At 45.3% G+C, this 18637-nt stretch overlaps 1 protein-coding gene across 4 annotated transcripts in view; it reads left to right on the forward strand.

Moving 5' to 3' along the window:
* Nucleotides 1-18637, forward strand: part of LOC138755131 (fer-1-like protein 6) — a 291982-nt gene that overhangs the window by 45377 nt on the left and 227968 nt on the right. For all 4 annotated transcript variants that reach the window (XM_069920494.1, XM_069920493.1, XM_069920492.1 and 1 more), the window contains 6 exons: nucleotides 162-270; nucleotides 1291-1468; nucleotides 4112-4232; nucleotides 5497-5597; nucleotides 9037-9121; nucleotides 11798-11914. In XM_069920494.1, the coding sequence (XP_069776595.1) occupies nucleotides 162-270; nucleotides 1291-1468; nucleotides 4112-4232; nucleotides 5497-5597; nucleotides 9037-9121; nucleotides 11798-11914 (711 nt within the window). The remainder of the gene's footprint in view (nucleotides 1-161; nucleotides 271-1290; nucleotides 1469-4111; nucleotides 4233-5496; nucleotides 5598-9036; nucleotides 9122-11797; nucleotides 11915-18637) is intronic.

Genomic DNA, 18637 nt, shown 5'->3' on the forward strand with positions numbered 1-18637 from the left:
TAAATGAATATTAGAAGGAGATTTGAATGCTGAATGATTTGGAAAATTATTTTCAATTTTATCTCAAATGTTTGCTTGAAATAAAACTCAAGGAAGCATAGATTTTGCTTCTGTAACAGTATCATTAATTTATCTTCTGAGTACAATATGTCCTTTCTCAGATTGCTGAAGGAAGGGAGCAGGATTTTCTTCTGTTCGGCACCTTTTTTGAGGCAACCATGATCGACAGGAAGCTTGGTGAAAAGCCAATCAATTTTGAGGTATCTTTAGGTAAGGACTCGGGCCAGTCTCTTCACAGGATTGCTTTGATTGGCTCAGCCACATCACTGAGCCCTTGGTCTGCAATGTGCAACTTGGTGGCTAAACTCACACATTGTGTTAGCTGATCTGCAATACTCCTCCCTTGACTTGCCACCTTTTGGAGCAAGGGGTTGAGGCCAGACTCCTGCACCCACCACCTTCAAGTGCAAGAAAAATAGGAAAATCCCTCTGCAGCCTTGGAGATCCTTGCATCCTCTCCTTCTTAGACCCACATGGGGAACATGTCCAACAAAAACACAATCATTCTAAAATATATGAGCCTCCCACATTGGTCCAACGGACTAATAGTGGTTAAAAAATTCCAATAAATTGTTTCCTTGCCTCCCATCTGCCAACTGTTCATTTTGTTGAATGAAAATTGTGGCCCTTGGTGAGTGAGGGAACCAGAGGGAGAGCAGCAGATTTTTGTATGAATAAGATTAATTTCTTCTGAGCATAAATAAGTAAGGTTTACTTCCTCCAAGCATAAATTAGAGGAAGTAAATAAATCTAGTGGAATATTTCTTTACATGTTAAACATATAATGGGTACCTCAGTTATAGATATCAAGTAACTCAAAAGTGTCTTTTGGGGATTGAATTCACCCTGCTCTGCCACGAGTCTCACTGCCATGCCATCTCAGCAAGAAGGCTCTGCACTGAAAGGATTGCAGTATATAGAGGTCCTGCTTTTGGTTTCTAATAAGAGTGAAGCCTTGCAGGAAGACAGTGTAAATCCTGTGGAAAGTGTTTTTTTTTTTTGCTGATTGTGAACTCTGAGGGAAAAGGTTGAATGTCAAGCTTTTGTTCATTTCAAGAACAGAATGAGGTCCTGATGGGGAAGGGGCCGTAGACCCAAGAGCAAGACATTAAAAAGGTCTTGGAAGAAGCAAAATGCAGAGTCACAATGGGAGGAAGATATAGGTTGCATAAATTTGACCAGTTAGGTGCAAAGAGAAAAAGAAGTTAACTGTTGCTTCTTCTCTTCCAGGAAATTACGGAAATGAAATGGATAGAGTAACTCCAACTGCTCCAAGCAAGAAATGGTTGTCCGAGAGAAATGAGGAAGAAACAGCATCTCTGCTGCAGGATGTTGGATCAGATCAAAACCTTGAGTGTGACCAGCCAGCTATCAAACCGATGAAGCCCCTGATAACCGAGGGCAATAGGTAGTTGTAAATGTTCTGCTATTGCAACACAATGAGAGGTCCTTGATTCTAATTCAAAAATGGCTATCTATTGTGTTGAAAGTTTGGTTGGTGAAACATTAATTGTACCACTATATAACCCAGTGGTTCTCAACCTTTTTCTTTCCACTCACATACCACTTTAAGTAATCCCTATGTCATCAGTGCTCTGTGATTAGTAAGGGGTTGCTTGAGGGGTCTGTGAGTGTGAAGGGAAGGTTGAGAATCACTGCTCTAGACCCAATTATTACTGAAATATTTTACTTGATAAAAATTGTCATTGGCCCATTCCTTTGGAGTTATGAAACCGTGCACATAACAAGTCAATGAGGGACGATTAAAACAGTGGTTTTCAAACTTTTTCTTCCCACCCACATACCACCTTAAGCAATCCCTTCCTGATCACAGAGCACAGATGGCACTTTGTATTCAATATTGTCCAATTCAAATCACCCATCACCACTGATATAACCTAAACCTTCAAGCTTACTGCTGCCTTATGAGAGGAATTTGGTGCTGTCATCTCAATAGGTATGGTAGGAAACTTCATGTTCTCTGTGCAAATGGTTCCATGGACATTTATTAGAATAGACGATAGGCAAATAGAGGGATGGATCAGAGGATAATTCAGGAGAAAACATTTGGGAAGGATCTTCTCCAAACTGGCTACTGATCACCCAGTTTTTAAATTTAAATGTTATATTTTATTTACAGCCTGGTAGAAGCCGATTCAGGCCATTGAAACCTGTGCGGCCTAGTTACACCCAAATTAACCTACACTTTGGAGGGTGGGAGGAAACCGGAGCCCCTGGGGAAAACCCTTGCAGACACAGGGAGAATGTACAATTTCCCTGCAAACAGCAATGGATTTGAAGCCTGGTCACTGATGCTGTTAATAGTTTCGTGCGCTAACTCCTGATGCTAAATGTGCCAGCATTAAAATACTCATCCCAATTCTAAAATCTCTTCATCGGTTGCACACCACCTCCAAAGTATTCTCAGTAACTAATTCTCCACTCCTTCCCCACCTTACCTTACCTTTCACACAATTAGTCAAGTTCTGATATTCCCTTCTAACGTTCATTATTGTTTCTCATCCCCCTCCCTCTTTGTTTCCTTCTTCTTCCACCTCCATTGATCCCACTGGAATCTTCCCTCTCTCTCCATGGCCCCCAGTTCTGGCTGGTCTTTCGATATATAACTACTGCCTCTTTTTTTATCAGCTTCCAGCTCTGACAATCTTTGCCTCTGCTAATTACCCACCCCGACCTATCTTGCTCATCTTCCTCAACCTGACCTCGGTTTCCTTTGCTTCTCTTTCCCTTTGTCCAGTACCTGCCAATCAACTGCCTCTGTTCATCATCTGGTTCACCAATTCCCCCATCCTGTCCTCATTTTACATACCATGTCTCCTCTATACTCCCAGTCCCAATGAAGGGTCCAGGCTGATACACTGACAAATCGTTTTCTCCCACTTCTGCTGCTCAACCCCTTTGACCTTCCAGCAGATTGTGTGTTGCTCCAGATTCCAGTAACTCCTGTGTATCCAAAGAAAAAGAAGTCTTGATCTGGGCTTTTCTTCCTGCACAGATGCTGCCTGACCTGCTGACTATTTAAATGCAAGTTGACCTGGCTGTGAAAATCTAAAAAACTTTTTCTTTCCACTCACATACCACCTTAAGGAATCCCTTACTAATCACAGAGCACGGATGGCATAGGGAATACATAAGGTGGTATGTGAGTGGAAAGAAAAAGTTTGAAAGACACTGATCTAAAGAGAGTCATTGTCTTGGAACTGACCTAATTCCACACCTCCTTTTGCCTGCACTGCAATATCATCATTACATGAGGAACAAACAAATTTCTGTATTCTAATTACACAAAAATGCTGGAGGAACTCAGCAGGTCTCAGTATGAGGTTAAGATGTATAAACAGTATTTTGGGCCTGATCCCTTCTTCAAGGTATGAGCAAAAAAATCAGCTGAATGAAAAGGCTGGGGAAGAAGGGGAAGGCGGAAGAGCACAGGCCAACAGGCAAAAGGCGATGTGGGCATGGATCGGAAGGCAGTAGAGAAAAGGTGAGAATCGATGGGGGGAGGAACACCTTTCCTCTCCTGTCCTCTTACTTGCCTGTTGGCCTGTGCTCCTCTGCCTCCTTCTCCCCCAGCCTTTTTTTTCAGGTGCCTGCCTACTTTTTCCTTATACCTTGAAAAAGGACTCAGGCCCAAAACGGTATTTATTTTTACCTCCTATGGATGCTGCAAGACCAGCTGAGTTCCTCCCACGCATTTGTGTTTTTACTCCAATTACAGCATCTGCAGGAAGGGCGACATGGTCAGCACAATGCCATTGAGACTGGGATTTGAATCCCGGGCTGTCTGTAAGGAGCTTTTATGTTCTCCCCATGTCTGTGTGGGCTTTCTCCGGGTGCTCTGATTTCCTCCCACTGTTCAAAACGTACCGAGGGTTGTAGGTTAGTTAGGTGTAATTGGGCAGCATGGACTTGTGGGCTAAAAGGGCTGTTACCATGCTGTATGTCTAAATAAAATAAATACATAATAAATTGGAAAAATAAATGTCATGTTTCACTCTGTATTCTGATTAAGTCTTTTGTTTGCTTGTAGGAATTACTACTACTTGCCATTTAATAACAAGAAACCATGCGTTTTTGTCAAGAGTTTCTGGGAGGACCAAACTTTTCGATTGCACATTTCCAACTTCCTGGACAGAATCGCTGACAGGCTTGTTAGTATTTTATTTCATAATCAACTGTACAGGAACTGCCAACGCAGTCCTTTCCTTTCAAAGATTCAAGAGTCACTTGAAAGATTTGTTTACCCTCGCTTCCATCTATCAGTGATTTCTAGGGCTTGTGAATAACTCTCATTCCCAGAAGATCAGCCTAACACAACCTGCTCACTTTAGGGGTGAAGTGGAGGTGGGGTATGTGTGGGAGTTGGCCATTCTGAGGAGTGGAAGAAAGGAGCACTTTCATCAATGGTACCCTTCAAACTATCAGCAAAATCATTGAGGACCCCTTCCATCCCGCACACAGCATCTTTCAGCTGCTCCCATCAGGGAAGAGATATAAGAGAATCAGAGCCAGCCCCACCAGGCTGAGGAACAGCTTCTTCCCACAGGGAATGAGAATGCTGAACAATCAAAGGAACTGCTCACACAAACCCACTGAGACTCTCATATTCACCAAACAATAGTTTTTTTTATTTATAACATTTATGAAAACTTGTCCTGCATATGTATTGTTTGTCTGTATGTGTGTTATGTCTGGTTATGTATCTGTGCGTTTTGCACTGAGGACCGGAGAATGCTGTACCTATACAATCAGATGACAATAAACTTGAATTGACTTGACTCTCTATTGCCTTCCATGGATGTTGCTTGACCTGCTGAGTTCCTCTAGCTTTTTTTTGCAGTTCTCCATCTGTGCCTTGTTTTCCCAGAGACTGGGAAATCCCGTAGGTCAAGGACTTGGATCTAGGAATATCTTCTGGAGCTCTCTTGGTGGGTCAGGTGTACCTGGGGGAGATTCATTCCCATCCAGGTTATTCTTTTATTCCCTCCCATTCCAGCTCCAAAAGGCCTTGCTATATCTCTTCCACTCCAAGGTCTCCCCCTGATCTTTCTCCTCAACAGCATCCCTTTCCCTCAACCCCTTCCTTCTGTCCACTCGTCAGGCCCCTCCAGGACTTGACCATGGTTGAGTCCATGATTCGGGAGTGCTCAATAGCCAAGCAAAAATGGCAGAGGGAGAGCACTACCTCACAAGTTGTGCATCCACCTGATCCATTGAGAACTTCCCCCTCCTGTCCAGTAGGATCTATGGAACCCATACTGACCCCATTGTTCGCTTCAGAACCCTCAGAACCACAATGAAAGCAAGTCATCCAGTACAGAATAATCTGGAAACTTCATGTCCCATTTAATGAAATCCTAGTTTGACATGGAAGAGACTTCATATCATTACTCATTGACTCACCTTTATACCTAGGAAGAAAGGCTGGAAGAAATAAAAGAATGCATGAAGGGTTCTGACGCTCGAATGGAGAAGAAGACGAAAGATGTTCTGAATGAATTTATAGACAGATGCAGGTAATATACTGATGGTATATTAACCATCCCAATGTGTTAATTCAGTTGAATCCCCATTATCCGGCACCTATCGGGATCGTAGATGCCGGATATGCAAATTTTCCTGTTAACTGAGACTCACTCTTCCAATGCCTAACTAATACACCTGCATTAAGAGTACAAAAGTAATTTGAGAAAAAAAATCACTCAGTATTGTCATCTTTAATTATGTAAAATTCATTTTAATTAGGTAATTCTCTTAACTTACAAAATTTAAATTCAAACCCCAGTCGCTTCCACTGTAACAGTGTTGTGCCAACTGCTATGGTAACCATGCCACTGATATAATTAACTCCCGCCAATTTTAAATGACTATTTTTTAACATACCATGTGTACTGGCTTATAGAACAATCTAAAACTTAAAAATGTGGCCTCAAAACCAGGCTGTCATATACGCTGGGTCTAAAAACAAACTTTGACAGTGAATTCTCAACACCGCTGCCATCTTCCCCCTCACTCTCCATATCCAATCCCCATCCCGCCGGCTCAACTCAAGTGTCCCAATCGGGCCCTCGACACATCTTCCTTGCGCTGACAACCGGACTCGCCTCCAGGCGAATGCCCCGGTCAGGCCCTTGACACACTCTACCATCTTCCTCACACTGACAACCCAACTCACTTCCACACAAGTGTCCTGGTCAGGCCCTCGGCACACCTTCCTTGTGCTGACAGCCTGTCTCACCACCATGCAAGTGGTGACAATGAAAAGAATGCGTGCACGTTGTGAGGCATTGCTAGTTCAGCGGGGCAAACCTCCGCATGCCCAGTGAAGACTCAGAGCTCCCCGGTGGGCTCCAACTGCCCAGTCTTATTTATTCAAATTTTTTACTTATTTGCCTGGTCTGCCGATTGTTTGAGTTTCCAGTTGATTGAATTTCGGATAATGAGGATTATACTCTATTTATACGTGCAGGTAGAATGTTTCTCTCCCCCATCCTTGCCTTCCTGTTCTTCTTCCTCACTTCCCTTTTATGTTTCTTGCATTCATCTGAGCACTTTGATATCAGCTTGAAAATATAATCAAAAAATTAGAAATGAAATGAAATTTAAATTTAGACATACCGCATGCTAACAGGGCATTTCAGCCCACAAGTCCGTGCCACCCAATTTGCACCTACTGCACTCCAGAACATTTTTTGAAGAGTGGGATGAAACCGGAGCCCTCGAGGAAAGCCCACGCAGACATGGGGAGAACGTACAAATTCCTTACAGACAGCGTGGGATTCAAGCCTTGGTCCTGATTTTTGGCGCTATAACAGCGTTGCAATGACTGCTACGCCAACCGTGCAGCCCTAATCGTGAATAGAAAGAGGCTGAAAAAGCACTGCATAATCTGACCTGTTGTTTACATTGAAATCATTGCAGCAATACAGGATAAACCTAAAGTATAGTCGGTTCTAAAATCTTAGAAAGCAGCCTGAAGTCATGTGATTTCCAGATTGCACAGGCAGAGTTTCACTCTTTGGGATCATTTTATGAATCATATTGTGTTTTGTAATTGCTTTCTTTCAAATTTGCTATTTTCATAATATATATTACACAACATTGCTGCATTTCTGGTACCACCCAACCAGCTTCTCAATCTCCATCCGGTATTCTTACTCATTATTTCCAGTTATTCAGCCAACAGCAGTGGTCTTGTCACCAAATAGATAGATTGTGTTGGAGCTGAACTTGACAGCTCAGCCATGAGGGAATAGACCAGGGGACTAAGAACGCAGCCTTGTATTGATGGCCAATGGAGAAGGTGATTTGCTCTGATTGGGGTCTGGAGGTGAGGAAGTTGAGGATCCAGTTGCAGAGGAGCAATCGGAGTACGGATCCTTTAGTTTGGTCAAAGGTTTTGCTGTAGTCAATGAGCAGCAGGCATTCTTGTTGTCCAGGTGATCTAGCACAGAGGGGAGGGTCAGCAAGTTGGCATCTGCCCTTGACCTATCGAGAACTGCAGAATATTCTTGAGCCAGGAATTGATTTGGTTCCGAACCACTTCTCAAAGCTCTTCATCGCAGTAGACATAGGTTCCACCAGTCAATAGATGTTGAGGAAGGTCACCTTCCTTGGGCACTGGTATGATGAATGTCCTTTTGAAGCAGGTGGGGACTTCTGACCATTGCAGTTAGAGGTTGCAAATATTTGCAAAAACTCCAGCCAGCTGTATGCATCCATACTGATATCTTGTATGCATGTTGATAGTTTAATGACATGAAGGATATACTGAATTAAAATGTGAATCAAGAATTGATTGTGTAATGAAAGGGCTGCAATAATAAATTCTGCAGAATGTCACATTACCTCATGGAGAAATGAGATAAATGTAAAATGATTCTAGCTAAAGATTGATTAGTGGCAGTGCAACACATCATTTAGCGTACGTAGGCACTTCTGCTGGTACAATATCATTGTGGGAATCTGCCCCACTGCAACACTGGAGAGTTGGATTGGCATTTTCTCAGTATGTAATCCAAATCTAAATAGTGAGGAAAATGCACACAGAGACTTGGATCTGTTATAATGACAAGTAAGAATAGTGGCAGAATTCTTATAGATACAATGTCATGGGACAAATTTTTCTGCCTGTAAGGAGTTGATACGTTCTCCCCATGTCTGCATGAGTTTTCCCCGGCAACTCTAGTTTCCCCCCACTATTCAAAACATACCGGGGATTGTAGGTTAATTGGGTGGCACGGGATCGAGGGCCGAAATGGCCTGTTATCGTGCTGTATGCCTAAATTTAAAAGAATTCTAGAAAACAGAAACCCGAGACTCACTGAGCAATGGACAGAGTACATTCTGTCACTGCATGCCGCTGCATGTGGTCTGACCTATACTACATCATGACTAGCCTTGATAAACTAGTTTGTTGACAGTAAAATACTTTGAAATGATCTGAAACGAACATGAGGACCATTATGTGAATCAGGTCTTTCTTCTCCCTCCTGAATTTTCATCCGTCTTTTACTTCTTGCAAATACTGACTAATTAACAATTATTCCAACTTTGGTTGGACAATTTTTCCTCAAGCTGTCATAACACTAATATCTCACCCGATTGCCCATTATTTCTCAGTGAACAGATTCTGTGCCCTTTGGCTCTTCGCCCTCACAATTTGGCCACTTGGAAGTCAACTGCCAGGAATGATAAGAACAAGAGAGAAGTTAGAGTTTTCCTTGGAAGTTTTAAAGCAACTTCTGGCAATTAGACAGCTAAAATTGTTTACACATGAGGGGCAATATATAAAGAAATAATCTATAAAATTATGGTGTTTTGATAGTTGCTCAGTTATGGTTTAATTGGATGGTATTGACAGCTTGCAAAGCCAGGCATAAGCCAATATTTGTGATGGTAAAATGCTCACTTTTTTTCCCTACTTACAACTAGAATGTTTATTTGTTTCCTTAGACATTTTGCCACCTTTGGAAAGATGGATGGGCGTCATCAGACAGAACTTGATAAGAAACGACTCATGATGTGCAGGCTGGAACTGGTAGGATACTGGGAATGGAGTTGGTGTAAAAGCTGGGAATTTCCTTGAGGCTGTTCATACTTGCTGTTCTTGCTCAGTCATAGCTGGTCTTGAGATTCTGTATCTTAATAGAGTTTCCCCTAAGGATATGGTGGGAAGGACTCTTTGGAAAACCTCTGCCAATGTATCAAGCACTTGGACTTCACAATATGGTGCTAATTTTAAGTATTATCCAGTGCCAGTTACTGCAGTATGTACATGATGTTCCTTTCTCATTAATCTTGACTTCATACCTCATTATCACTAATATAACAAGAGTGAAGCTCCATACTTGGCGCAAGAGACTGCAACTTGCTTCAATTGGTTATTGTACAGTAAAACCCCTGGTATCCAGATGCTGGACAAACAAGTTTTCCGGTTGCTTGAGAATGCATATTGTATGAATGGAGAACTAATGGCGAGGTGCGCCAATTTTAAACTTCCATATTTTTACCCATTTAATTCAGGATAAAAGGGATTTTATTGTGTTAAAGTGTCTCATGTTGGTGGAAGGAATTTTACACAAGCACACTAATTATTCAAACGCTATGTTATATGTTGCATATTAGCAATTTCCCAGTGACTGTAAATTCTCCATAAAAAGTAAATTAGGACCAAGATGTCCTCCTGTCAAACCATTTTTAACTTTGAAGCCCAATTCTTACAAACAGAATGCTATAATAAATTTGAAATCTTGCGAGATGTTTTCTGGTTGAACATTTATCATCTTGTTCTCACTGCATAAGCTTTTAACCAATAACTACACCTGCAGATAACACAGAACATAATGCAAAAGTTCAATGTAAACTGTGGCATTCTCCAATTTTTTTTCCCACCTGGATCTATCTGCATCCTTTGGCATTTAACAATTAGAACTATCAGAAGTCCTTTCCAGGGTGTTGAGCCTTGTAGCCTGTAGGTTTATTTTGGCGAGGGGAGGATCAATTTGTGCTGGGTGTAATGAAGATGGCCAGCTGCTAAATACTTGGAGAGTCTCTGTAGAGGATTGAGTAGCTGGCGCACACAGCCAGCGTGGAGTATCAGTGAGGCAAGTGGATTTTTAGGCAGCGAAAGGAAAACTGGGTTAAAGGCACATGGGGGCTGGAGGTGTTTGATTAGGCTTCCAAGTGAACTATACCTTCTGTGCTCAAAGTGGATGGCCAACAATCTGGCTCATCACATCGTGCTAAAATGGCCCTTGCACATCCAACATGTGCTTCCAATCCTCCCTCTGTCACCCTGATGGAAATAAACAGGGCAGCACAGTTAGTGCAGTGGTTAGCACCATGCCGTTTCTGTGGCAGGGACCCAGGTTCAAATCCGGTGCTGTCTGTCAGGAGTTTGCACGTTCTCCCCGTGTCCTGCATGAGTTTCCACTGGGCGCTCCAGTTTCCACCCACATTCCAAAGACGTGGGGTTAGTAGGTTAATTGGTCAACTGGATGTATTTGGGCTCCGCAGGCTCGTGGGGCAGAAGGCCCAGTTACTGTGCTCTTACTCCAAATCAAAAATTAAATTAGATTTAAAGGACTGGTCTCCATGGTTGACATTCAGTATCATCAGTGATCAGATGAAGGCTGAAACATCTTTCAATGGCATACCATCTTTAATCTGCTCTCTCCTCGGTTTGTGTGGATCAACATGAAGTTGGAGTGTAGAATGAGGGGAGATTTGATAGAGGCATACAAAATTATGAGGGGTATAGATAGAGTACATGCAGGTAGGCTTTTTTAACTGAGGTTTGGTGAGATACAAGAGGACATGGGTGATGGGTGAAAGGGGAGAGGTTGAGGGGGAACATTCATGGGAATCTCTTCACACAGAGAGTGGTGGGACCATGGAACCAGCTGCCAGCTGAAATGGTGAATGTGGGCTCAATTTTAACATGTAAGAAAAATTTGGACAGGTACATGGGGTATGGAGGTCAATGGTCTGGGTGCAGGCCAATGGGACGAGGCAGAATAATAGTTCGGTGCAGACTAGAAGGGCCGAAAGGCCTGTTTTCTGTCCTGTAGTGTTCTATGGTTCCATATCACAGAGTCAACGTTCATAAGGAATTCGGAAGAGGTTGTTGGAACCTAATTTATCCAGGAAAGCAAAGATTCTCAGCTCATCAGAATAGATTGTATCCCACGTTAATTCAGTCCTAAAGTTCTTCAGCTTAATCCAGGTCCTCACATTGCTGCTGAGCGATGGAAGGTAGAAACAAACTTTCTACTCCCTTTGCTAGGTTGTTGGCATATGTTGATGAGAGCCCAACTTTGTCATACAACATGGACAGGAGCCCTCTGGCTCCCGTCCATGCTGACCATAAAGCACCACTTTCACCAATCCCTGAATTTCCCCCAAATTCCCATCAGCTCACCACAGGTTCTGTCACTCGCCCTCACACTAGGGACAATTTGTAGTGGCGAATAAAACTAGTGAACCCCCAAGGCTTTTGGATGTAGGATCAAACTGGAGTATGGTCAGGGGAAGGACATGCAAACTCCACACAGACAGTACCTGAGGTCGGTTTGGACCTGGAACGTGGGAGCTATGAAGTGGCAGCTCATTGAGCCAACTGGTCTTTCAGTTTGACCTTGTGATAGAAAGCGGAGAAGCAAATTTAAAACCAAAATGTTATATTTCTTTTACACTGTTATCATCTGTATTCTAGGAGCTGATGTCCAATGAAGCAAGGGTAATTATTCAGGAAAGAAAGAAGATATCTCTCAATGAACAGTTGCGTGCGATCCAGGGCTGCATCCAGAGACTTCGATTCCTTGCTGATGAGGTACAGTGTGGTGAAGAAGAAGGGAAAGATTTGTTTTGCCCAGGAACTGGATTGCATAGTGTTGCATCATACAATATACTTTCAAAGAAACAATGTTTTATGGAAAAGGGCTGACTGTGAGGGAAAATGGTCTTTGATTCTCCTTCACAATTTCCCATGTGTCTTCTGTCAGCTTTCAGACCTGTGTAGAAACATGCCTTCACTTGTGCAAGCTTGCTTCAGCTCTACTGGCCAACACATACATGCTGGAGGAACTCAGCAGGTCACACAGCATCTAGAGAAAGTAAACAGCAATCAACATTTCGGGCCTCAGCCCTTCGTCAGGAATCTTGATGAATCTTGACAGATTCTGAAATGCAGGCCCACACTAAGACGGGCCCTGATGTGCACATCCACACTGAGGCAGGCATTGATGTGCACACCCACACTGAGACAGGCACTGATGTGCACACCCACACTGAGACAGGCACTGATGTACACATCCACACTGAGATAGACACTGATGTGTACACTGACACAAAGAAGGGCATTGATGTGCACACCCACACTAAAACGGGCACTGATCTGCCCACTCACACTGAGACAGAAACTGATGTACACACTCACACGGAGACGGACACTGATGTGCACACTCACACTGAGACTGGCACTGATGTACACACCCACACTGAGACTGGCAATGATGTACACACTCACACTGAGACAGGCACTGATGTGCACACACACACTGAGACTGGCACTGATGTGCATACACACACTGAGACTGGCACTGATGTGCACACACACACTGAGACTGGCACTGATGTGCATACACACACTGAGACAGGAACTGATGTGCACACACACACTGAGACTGGCACTGATGTGCACACTCACACTGAGACTGGCACTGATGTGCACACACACACTGAGACTGGCACTGATGTGCACACTCACACTGAGACAGGAACTGATGTGCACACACACACTGAGACTGGCACTGATGTGCACACTCACACTGAGACAGGCACTGATGTGCACACACACACTGAGACTGGCACTGATGTGCACACACACACTGAGACAGGCACTGATGTGCACACACACACTGAGACTGGCACTGATGTGCACACACACACTGAGACTGGCACTGATGTGCACACTCACACTGAGACAGGCACTGATGTGCACACACACACTGAGACTGGCACTGATGTGCACACTCACACTGAGACAGGAACTGATGTGCACACACACACTGAGACAGGCACTGATGTGTACACACACACTGAGACTGGCACTGATGTGCACACACACACTGAGACAGGCACTGATGTGCACACACACACTGAGACTGGCACTGATGTGCACACACACACTGAGACTGGCACTGATGTGCACACTCACACTGAGACTGGCACTGATGTGCACACACACACTGAGACTGGCACTGATGTACAAACTCACACTGAGACAGGCACTGATGTGCACACACACACTGAGACTGGCACTGATGTACACACTCACACTGAGACAGGCACTGATGTGCACACACACACTGAGACTGGCACTGATGTGCACACTCACACTGAGACAGGCACTGATGTGCACACACACACTGAGACTGGCACTGATGTACACACTCACACTGAGACAGGCACTGATGTGCACACACACACTGAGACTGACACTGATGTACACACTCACACTGAGACAGGCACTGATGTGCACACACACACAGAGACTGGCAATGATGTACACACTCACACTGAGACAGGCAGTGATGTGCACACACACACTGAGACTGGCACTGATGTGCACACTCACACTGAGACAGGCACTGATATGCACACACACACTGAGACTGGCACTGATGTACACACCCACACTGAGACTGGCACTGATGTACACACCCACACTGAGACTGGCACTGACGTGCACACTCACACTGAGACAGGCACTGATGTACACACTCACACTGACAGGCACTTATGCGCACACTCACACTGAGACTGACATTGATGTGCACACACACACTGAGACAGAAACTGATGTGCACACACACACTGAGACTGGCACTGATGTGCACACTCACACTGAGACTGGCACTGATGTGCACACTCACACTGAGGCTGCCACTGATGTACACACTCACACTGTGACACGCACTGATGTGCACACACACTGAGACTGGCACTGATGTGCACACTCACACTGAGACAGGCACTGATGTGCACACACACACTGTGACTGGCACTAATGTGCACAATCACACTGAGACAGGCACTGATGTGCACACACACACTGAGACTGGCACTGATGTACACACTCACACTGAGACAGGCACTGATGTGCACACACACACTGAGACTGGCACTGATGTACACACTCACACTGAGATGGACACTGATGTGCACAATCACATTGAGACAGCAACTGATGTACACACTTACACTGAGACGGACACTGATGTACATGCTCACACTGAGATTGGCACTGATGTACACACTCACACTGACAGGCACTTATGCGCACACTCACACTGAGACTGACATTGATGTGCACACACACACTGAGACAGAAACTGATGTGCACACACACACTGAGACTGGCACTGATGTGCACACTCACACTGAGACTGGCACTGATGTGCACACTCACACTGAGGCTGCCACTGATGTACACACTCACACTGTGACACGCACTGATGTGCACACACACTGAGACTGGCACTGATGTACACACTCACACTGAGATGGACACTGTTGTGCACAATCACATTGAGACAGCAACTGATGTACACACTTACACTGAGACGGACACTGATGTACATGCTCACACTGAGATTGGCACTGATGTACACACTCACACTGAGACAGGCACTGATGTGCACACACACACTGAGACTGGCACTGATGTGCACACTCACACTGAGACAGGCACTGATGTGCACACACACACTGAGACTGGCACTGATGTACACACCCACACTGAGACTGGCACTGATGTACACACCCACACTGAGACTGGCACTGATGTACACACTCACACTGAGACAGGCACTGATGTGCACACACACACTGTGACTGGCACTGATGTACACACTCACACTGAGACAGGCACTGATGTGCACACACACACACTGAGACTGGCACTGATGTACACACTCACACTGAGACAGGCACTGATGTGCACACACACACTGAGACTGGCACTGATGTAGACACTCACACTGAGATGGACACTGATGTGCACAATCACATTGAGACAGCAACTGATGTACACACTTACACTGAGACGGACACTCATGTACATGCTCACACTGAGATTGGCACTGATGTACACACTCACACTGACAGGCACTTATGCGCACACTCACACTGAGACTGACATTGATGTGCACACACACACTGAGACAGAAACTGATGTGCACACACACACTGAGACTGGCACTGATGTGCACACTCACACTGAGACTGGCACTGATGTGCACACTCACACTGAGGCTGCCACTGATGTACACACTCACACTGTGACACGCACTGATGTGCACACACACTGAGACAGGTACTGATGTGCACACACACACTGAGACTGGCACTGATGTACACACTCACACTGAGATGGACACTGATGTGCACAATCACATTGAGACAGCAACTGATGTACACACTTACACTGAGACGGACACTGATGTACATGCTCACACTGAGACAGGCACTGATGTGCACTCTCACACTGAGACTGGCACTGATGTACACACTCACACTGAGACGGACACTGATGTACACAATCACATTGAGACAGCAACTGATGTACACACTTACACTGAGACTGGCACTGATGTACACACTCACACTGAGACAGGAACTGATGTGCACACTCACACTGAGACTGGCACTGATGTACACACTCACACTGAGATGGACACTGATGTGCACAATCACATTGAGACAGCAACTGATGTACACACTTACACTGAGACGGACACTGATGTACATGCTCACACTGAGATTGGCACTGATGTACACACTCACACTGACAGGCATTTATGCGCACACTCACACTGAGACTGACATTGATGTGCACACACACACTGAGACAGAAACTGATGTGCACACACACACTGAGACTGGCACTGATGTGCACACTCACACTGAGACTGGCACTGATGTGCACACTCACACTGAGGCTGCCACTGATGTACACACTCACACTGTGACATGCACTGATGTGCACACACACTGAGACTGGCACTGATGTGCACACTCACACTGAGACAGGCACTGATGTGCACACACACACTGTGACTGGCACTGATGTACACACACACTGAGACTGGCACTGATGTGCACACTCACACTGAGACAGGCACTGATGTGCACACACACACTGTGACTGGCACTAATGTGCACAATCACACTGAGACAGGCACTGATGTGCACACACACACTGAGACTGGCACTGATGTACACACTCACACTGAGACAGGCACTGATGTGCACACACACACTGAGACTGGCACTGATGTACACACTCACACTGAGATGGACACTGATGTGCACAATCACATTGAGACAGCAACTGATGTACACACTTACACTGAGACGGACACTGATGTACATGCTCACACTGAGATTGGCACTGATGTACACACTCACACTGACAGGCACTTATGCGCACACTCACACTGAGACTGACATTGATGTGCACACACACACTGAGACAGAAACTGATGTGCACACACACACTGAGACTGGCACTGATGTGCACACTCACACTGAGACTGGCACTGATGTGCACACTCACACTGAGGCTGCCACTGATGTACACACTCACACTGTGACACGCACTGATGTGCACACACACTGAGACTGGCACTGATGTACACACTCACACTGAGATGGACACTGTTGTGCACAATCACATTGAGACAGCAACTGATGTACACACTTACACTGAGACGGACACTGATGTACATGCTCACACTGAGATTGGCACTGATGTACACACTCACACTGAGACAGGCACTGATGTGCACACACACACTGAGACTGGCACTGATGTGCACACTCACACTGAGACAGGCACTGATGTGCACACACACACTGAGACTGGCACTGATGTACACACCCACACTGAGACTGGCACTGATGTACACACCCACACTGAGACTGGCACTGATGTACACACTCACACTGAGACAGGCACTGATGTGCACACACACACTGTGACTGGCACTGATGTACACACTCACACTGAGACAGGCACTGATGTGCACACACACACACTGAGACTGGCACTGATGTACACACTCACACTGAGACAGGCACTGATGTGCACACACACACTGAGACTGGCACTGATGTAGACACTCACACTGAGATGGACACTGATGTGCACAATCACATTGAGACAGCAACTGATGTACACACTTACACTGAGACGGACACTCATGTACATGCTCACACTGAGATTGGCACTGATGTACACACTCACACTGACAGGCACTTATGCGCACACTCACACTGAGACTGACATTGATGTGCACACACACACTGAGACAGAAACTGATGTGCACACACACACTGAGACTGGCACTGATGTGCACACTCACACTGAGACTGGCACTGATGTGCACACTCACACTGAGGCTGCCACTGATGTACACACTCACACTGTGACACGCACTGATGTGCACACACACTGAGACAGGTACTGATGTGCACACACACACTGAGACTGGCACTGATGTACACACTCACACTGAGATGGACACTGATGTGCACAATCACATTGAGACAGCAACTGATGTACACACTTACACTGAGACGGACACTGATGTACATGCTCACACTGAGACAGGCACTGATGTGCACTCTCACACTGAGACTGGCACTGATGTACACACTCACACTGAGACGGACACTGATGTACACAATCACATTGAGACAGCAACTGATGTACACACTTACACTGAGACTGGCACTGATGTACACACTCACACTGAGACAGGAACTGATGTGCACACTCACACTGAGACTGGCACTGATGTACACACTCACACTGAGATGGACACTGATGTGCACAATCACATTGAGACAGCAACTGATGTACACACTTACACTGAGACGGACACTGATGTACATGCTCACACTGAGATTGGCACTGATGTACACACTCACACTGACAGGCATTTATGCGCACACTCACACTGAGACTGACATTGATGTGCACACACACACTGAGACAGAAACTGATGTGCACACACACACTGAGACTGGCACTGATGTGCACACTCACACTGAGACTGGCACTGATGTGCACACTCACACTGAGGCTGCCACTGATGTACACACTCACACTGTGACATGCACTGATGTGCACACACACTGAGACTGGCACTGATGTGCACACTCACACTGAGACAGGCACTGATGTGCACACACACACTGTGACTGGCACTGATGTACACACTCACACTGAGACAGGCACTGATGTGCACACACACACTGAGAATGGCACTGATGTGCACACTCACACTGAGACAGGCACTGATGTGCACACACACACTGAGACTGGCACTGATGTACACACTCACACTGAGACAGGCACTGATGTGCACACACACACTGAGACTGGCACTGATATGCACACTCACACTGAGACAGGCACTGATGTGCACACACACACTGAGACTGGCACTGATGTGCACACTCACACTGAGACAGTCACTGATGTGCA

The sequence above is a fragment of the Narcine bancroftii genome, chromosome 2 (genome assembly GCF_036971445.1).
Source record: "Narcine bancroftii isolate sNarBan1 chromosome 2, sNarBan1.hap1, whole genome shotgun sequence".
Classification (NCBI taxonomy): Eukaryota; Metazoa; Chordata; class Chondrichthyes; order Torpediniformes; family Narcinidae; genus Narcine; species Narcine bancroftii.